The 5,955-nt window shown below is 38.4% G+C and overlaps 1 protein-coding gene across 3 annotated transcripts in view; it reads left to right on the top strand.

Moving 5' to 3' along the window:
* Positions 1-418: 418 nt before the first annotated feature.
* The window catches only part of mettl15 (methyltransferase 15, mitochondrial 12S rRNA N4-cytidine), a 69,404-nt gene continuing 63,867 nt past the window's right edge, over positions 419-5,955 (top strand). The window contains exons 1-2 of one of the 3 annotated variants that reach the window (XM_056758315.1): positions 419-606; positions 1,116-1,332. In XM_056758315.1, the coding sequence (XP_056614293.1) occupies positions 1,162-1,332 (171 nt within the window). In that variant the 5' untranslated portion in view covers positions 419-606; positions 1,116-1,161. Of the gene's footprint in view, positions 630-1,115; positions 1,333-5,955 lie in introns of all 3 variants that reach the window. The other 2 variants (XM_056758323.1, XM_056758332.1) reach the window with 2 other exon arrangements.

Here is a 5,955-nt window from a genome sequence, read left to right as displayed (position 1 = left end):
GTGCCGTCCCCGTAGCTGATTGGACGAGCGCGTATGTACGTCGAGTGACGTATGACGTGATGTTGAATAATGATGGTAGAGTTTTATTCACGGTGGAAAGCATGACATTCGTGCATATTTTATCATATATTTTGACAAATCATATATTTTTATATCTAGTGAAAGTGGTTGTGTTATATTCACGTACGTTAAATGGAAGACACCGGTCATGGCAGAAAATCATTGTTCCGAAAATCTAATTCCGCATTAATCAAAGTCAACATGTGTAAAGTATTGTTATATACAATTAAATGATTTGCCAGTTGGTGTTTCTAACAGACATATTGTTTGACACTTGCTGTGTGACAGGAGGAACTCAAAATGGTCAGTTGGTATTTCTTCCGGGGGGTTCTCACTGCTGCACTCGTGAACTGCTTTTACTGCTACTTTAATATAAAGCCGCCGCATAATTTAATGGTGTAACAGATGCCTGGTTGTTATGAGAATGGCAATTGCTCATTCACTCGTAACCTGCTACGTTGTTTAATCTCACTGCATTGTAAGTTATGGTGCTTTATGTTTCCGAACCGGAGTCTTCTCATTGGGCATCTATTCTACATTGAATCGGTATGTGTAGTGTACTGACCATGGTACGGACCCCATGCCTTTAAATACATCACGTGGTAATAGGCATGAGAGCAAATACATGCACATTGTATGAATCTTGTTTTCTCCTGTTTTTTAGTTTGTTGCTGTTTTAAAAAAACACCTTTCTCAGAGCCCTGAACCAATCAACTGGGCATGTTAAAGTTCTGTACTGTCTTGCATTGTTTTGGCATGACATTTCTACTTTGACTTGAAGTGATGGAAACACCATGACATGACAGAAAACCATAAAAAGCAAAAATAAATGTAAAAAATTCATTAAAGAAGTTTTTTGGTATATACTTAATAATCAATTTTGTACAATATCTCAGGTTTCAAATAAACGTTTTTCAAAAACAGATGCCACATCTGAAAAATTGTATCTCTTGGGTTTTAAAGCTTGTTAACATATTGTTTACATACATGTTTGTAAAGCTTTAAAAAATCTGAATACCTCTAATTTCTAATGGTTTCATGTTGGCATCCTGTAGACTGATTTTGGGGCGACGGAAAGCTGATCCTGACTCAAGCTCCAGAATGTTCAGAAAAGTTTTGGTGAAGTTGTGGCAGTCTTGGAGACCCTATACTGGCTCAGTGCTTCAAAGCCCTAATTCTGTACTCAGAATACCAACTCAAAGTGAGAAAGGCCTTCACACACCGGTTATGCTCAAAGAGGTGCTGCATTGTTTGGACACCCAACCAGGGCAGGTAAGTCATTAATCAAGCTTTAAGTGATTTTAAATATTACAGTGATCATTTTTTGCATTGACACACATCTACATTACAGTTTCCTTTATTATATCATTTTGACTAAATCCAAATAGCTATTTGAGCATTAGGCCTGACATTCTGGTTTGTGATGCCCTCTTTTGATGACTCAATATCTTCTTTTTTAAATTGCTTTGTTTTATTTTGAAATACATCACATTGAAAGTAGGTTGCGAACAGAAATTCTTGTTGAGTTTACCTTACTACAGTATATCTATTACTCTAGTTGTCATATGTTAGCTTGTACAAAATTATTGTATTGAATGATTATGAGAGTATATCGAAAGAAACGAATCGCACGATTTGTGACATGTTTCAATGGAAAGAATTAACGCAGACCATAACGTGTATCTTTTAGAACTCCTACACAGGGTGCAACATTGAACTTCTGTGTTTGTGTATTTGTGTATGTATGTGGGAAAACCTGGAGGCGGAATGTTGACTTGTCATTGCCGCTGTTAACCACATGCCGTCTTGACAAGAAAAAAGTTGCTCATCACCCAAACTTTTAGGACTCCCGATTTGTTAACTGTCCCCTCTTGGGAAGGGTAGGGAAGTTAGCAGTGTGCTCACAAACCTTGGCGTAGTTGAACGTGCTAGCAGGCCAGATGGGCGTGAGTCAAAGGGCCTTCTGCTCTAGTGGGCAGCTTGAGATGGGCATCGCTGGGTCCTACAGCTCAAAGCGTTGCTCATGCAGGTGGGGGCTCCGGGTCAGTGACTGAGTCAGTGATGGCACCACTGTTGGATTGTTGGCAGATTGTGGGGTGCCACAGTACCGCACCACTCCTGACTAAGGTTTGCACCTCTTAACTTCACTATCCGCCCATGGGCCAACTGGTTTGGCGAGAGTGTGCCAGAGGCCGTTGTTTAACGGATAATCGAATACGAAATAATGACACAGCCTGCGTTTCAGTAGGGAATGAATGTCACAGATGTGTGCTGCTTAGTTTGTTGGCAAAGAGCTTTAGATGTTTGCAGTAATTTGTAGGGAACAGGTGAAGGCATTTGAATGGGATTCAGTAAGTTGTATGCAACGTTATGTTTGTAAATACCACAGCAATGTCACACTGCCCAAAACAGTAAACTGACAGGTGGAGAAATCATTTTCCATACAATGTTGATTTTATTTGAAATAATAAGTGTAACAGAAATAAATTCATCCAGAGAGCCTTATAGTAAAAAAAAAATGTGTTTTGTAGTTTTGAAGAATGTTGTATCAAAATCTAGAAAACAACCAGCAGATTGATAGGCTAATTATTACCGGAGCATGAATCAGCTCTTTTTTTCCCGTTGAACAATTTATCCTCCTTTTTTATTATGCTGACAGACAGCATAATAATAACTGTTAGTCAAGCGCTTACTGTGACTGCTCAGAGGGATCGCTCTAATATTTTGATCTGCCATTGTAAAGCAATCAACCCCACTGCAGAAGCTCTCATCAAACCAGGTGGGAGTGAGTTTGAATGGAGCTCTTAGGCAATCAAAGAGTAAATGCTGCAATTACACCAAAGTGGGTAAATGTAGGCTTTCAGCTGGCCGCCACCTCCTACGCAGTTATCCAGGAATTGATAGTGGTACAGGTGAAGGGCTTTCACGCATCACCTCCCGGCATGGAAGCCGTAAAGTAGGGGTTTCACTGACAGTGCATCAATTTGCTCGTAAGTGGGATTGCCCTTTAATGCTCTGTGAAGATACACAGTTGATCCTTGATGCTTTTGACAGAGATTCATAAGACCATCCTTATTTTTTTCTATTTCCCTTTGCTCGCAGGACGCAACTGTTACTCAGCCACACAATACAAAATATTGAGGAACTCTTGAGGAGTTTATTTCCAAGAATCATGTTTTTTATTATGTTATCATGTTTTTATTGTGTTAGGTAGCTGTATATTTTTGAGTATTTATGACTTTAATCAAAACAAACCAACTGCAGTCTGATTGATATTAATTGGAATGCACAATAAAAAACATGATTTTGGATTTTTTTAAACCGTTATCTCTTTTTGGAAATAAACTCTTCACTTGCTTTGCTTCGTTTTACATTTCGCTTACAGGTGTCACCAACATGTGTGGAGGCCCACGCTAAGTTCACCATTGCCATGGGAACTGTTGAAACAGTTGAAGGAAGGTAAACCATATTTAGCTTACCACTCGGAGGAACAACAAAACTGTAGTTTTGTGATTAACATTCTCATTTTGGGAATTTCAAGCATGAAATAATATAATGGAGTTGCCTAATAGAGTTGGTAAATGCTCATAGTCCAACAATAGTAAATGCCCAATTTTCTGTAAATATTTTTCTTGTTCATTTCACTTAACCTTGATCCAAACCAACCAGCTCTGTGCATGAAAAGGACATTAAAAAAATGATGTTGTTAATAAAGAGACAATTCACACAAAGTCATTATTTACTCATCCTCAAGTTGTTCCAAATCTGTATTAATTTCTTTGTTTTGATGAACACAGAGAAAGATATTTGAAAGCCAAACAGTTCTTGGCCACCATTGATTATCATACTAGGAAAAATTACAATGGTAGTCAAAAGTGCCCCGCAACGGTTTGCGTTCCTACATTCTTCAAAATCTTCTCTTGTGTTCACCAGAACAAAGAAATGTATAAAGCAATTTTTTCTACTAAAGCCAATGATGGCCAAGAACTGTTTGGTTACAAGCATTCTTCAAAATATCTTTCTCCGTGTTCATCAGTACAAACAATTCTATACAGATTTGGAACAAGATAGAATTTGTATTATTGAGGTGAACTGTTCCTTTAACTATTAAATTTACATTTAGTCATTAAGCAGAGGCTTTTATGCAAAGCGACTTACAAGTTGGGTAAACAATGGAAGCAATTGGGTCAAACATTAGGACAAAAAAAAGCATAAGAGCAATAAAAACATGTCTCACAAAGCCTACCACACTGTACAGAGACAAGTTTAGTTTATCTAAGCTTTTTTTTTTTAGATATTGTAGAAAAGATATAGAAATCAGAAATGACCAGTCAGGTGCAGACAGAAGAGATGTGTTTTCAGCCGATTCTTAAAGATTCTGCTGATCTTGTAGCAGCAGGCAGATCATTCCACATATGTGGAACCGATCCAGAGAAGGTTTGTGAGAGCAATTGTTTTACCTTTTTGGGATGGCACCACAAGACGTCGTTAGTTTGCAGAGTGTATGGATCTGGCGGGTACATAAGTCTGCATAAGTGAATGAAGTTAAGGGGGTGCCAAACCAGTGATGGTCTTGTAGGCCAGGAGCAGAGTCTTGAATTTGATGCGAGCAGCTCAAATTAAACTAATTTGAGACTTAACGCTGCGTCAGAAGTCGCCTACTTCCATACTTTATAGTAGGCGAAAATTAGTTTGTGTCATGAATAGTCTGTCCGAAACCTCACTATGCAAAAAACAGTAGGCGAAAAATACCCGGATGGTCTCCTCTATATTTCCGCCGGGATTTGTGAGTGTGGATCGGTTGGACACTTATCTATCTCATTATGGCACGAGAGCTTAGCAACGGTCAAATTTTGAAATTAAATTTAAAAAATGTAGCGGAAAACTTTAAAGCGGACGTCCTTATTAATGAAAATGCCAATTAAGGAATTAAATGGCAGAAAAAAGTATTTCCGAAATGTATTGCTACTGAGAGAGTTGCGCCAACGGAAGTTCAAAATTGTCAAGTGATTCATGGAGTGAATCTTATTCTGGCCTTTTTCGCCTATCTCTCAAAAGCAGCCGCATAAGCCACCAAATTAGCTTTAAAAAAATTACATATGTACAATTGGATATTCTAGTAACCTTAAACTGAAGATCCACTTTGCCAGCCGGGTAACTATTTTACACTAATTATCTGAGCCATCAACGTGCGTTGGGGAGTGGGAATTTCTGCATGTCTGAAGTGAATAGACGAAATGCTTGTCCATATCAGACCTCCTACCCCATCTGTTGTGTGTGTAACAGTGCACTCTGCATGACCCATTTGAAAAGGTAGAAATGAGCTGAAAATTGGTTTAAATGTTTCATTGAATTAGAGGACATTTTTTTGTCTCTGTCTGTGCTGAAGGAGGGGGTAGTTTGCGTTAAATGAAGAAAGAAGCGTGACTGATTTCATTTTTTTCGTCATTTAGTTTTCTGCTTTCTCTTTTCCGTCCCAATCTTCAATTGCACATAGAGCTTAACTGAGTGTAACAGATTGATATGAGGAGGTTCACAGGTTCAGCGTTTTCATTCCTTGTCATCTCAGGCCAATCTCAGAACCAGATGTGACCCTCCAGTAATAATGTTGATGCTGTCACTCACGATGTTAGAGCCAATTGAAAAGGCCAGAAAGCCAAAATACATGTGTTGTCATGTCTCTCTGCCTTTTTACATTACACCACTGTTCAAGACAAATGCATAATCGTTTAGAAATTCCAAATCATTTAGTTCGGAATCAGATTAATCATTTATGGCATAATTTTGAATCTTGAGCAGAATTGGGGGTAGAATATGTCCTTGGTATGTTTTTTACCTTTTCATGTGGCCTTAATGGGATAGTTCACCCCAAGATGAAAATTCTGTCATCATTTA

Source organism: Triplophysa dalaica, chromosome 1 (genome assembly GCF_015846415.1).
Source record: "Triplophysa dalaica isolate WHDGS20190420 chromosome 1, ASM1584641v1, whole genome shotgun sequence".
Taxonomy (NCBI): Eukaryota; Metazoa; Chordata; class Actinopteri; order Cypriniformes; family Nemacheilidae; genus Triplophysa; species Triplophysa dalaica.
The sequence above is the reverse complement of the archived record's forward strand: the minus strand, read 5'-3'. Positions and strand labels throughout refer to the sequence as shown.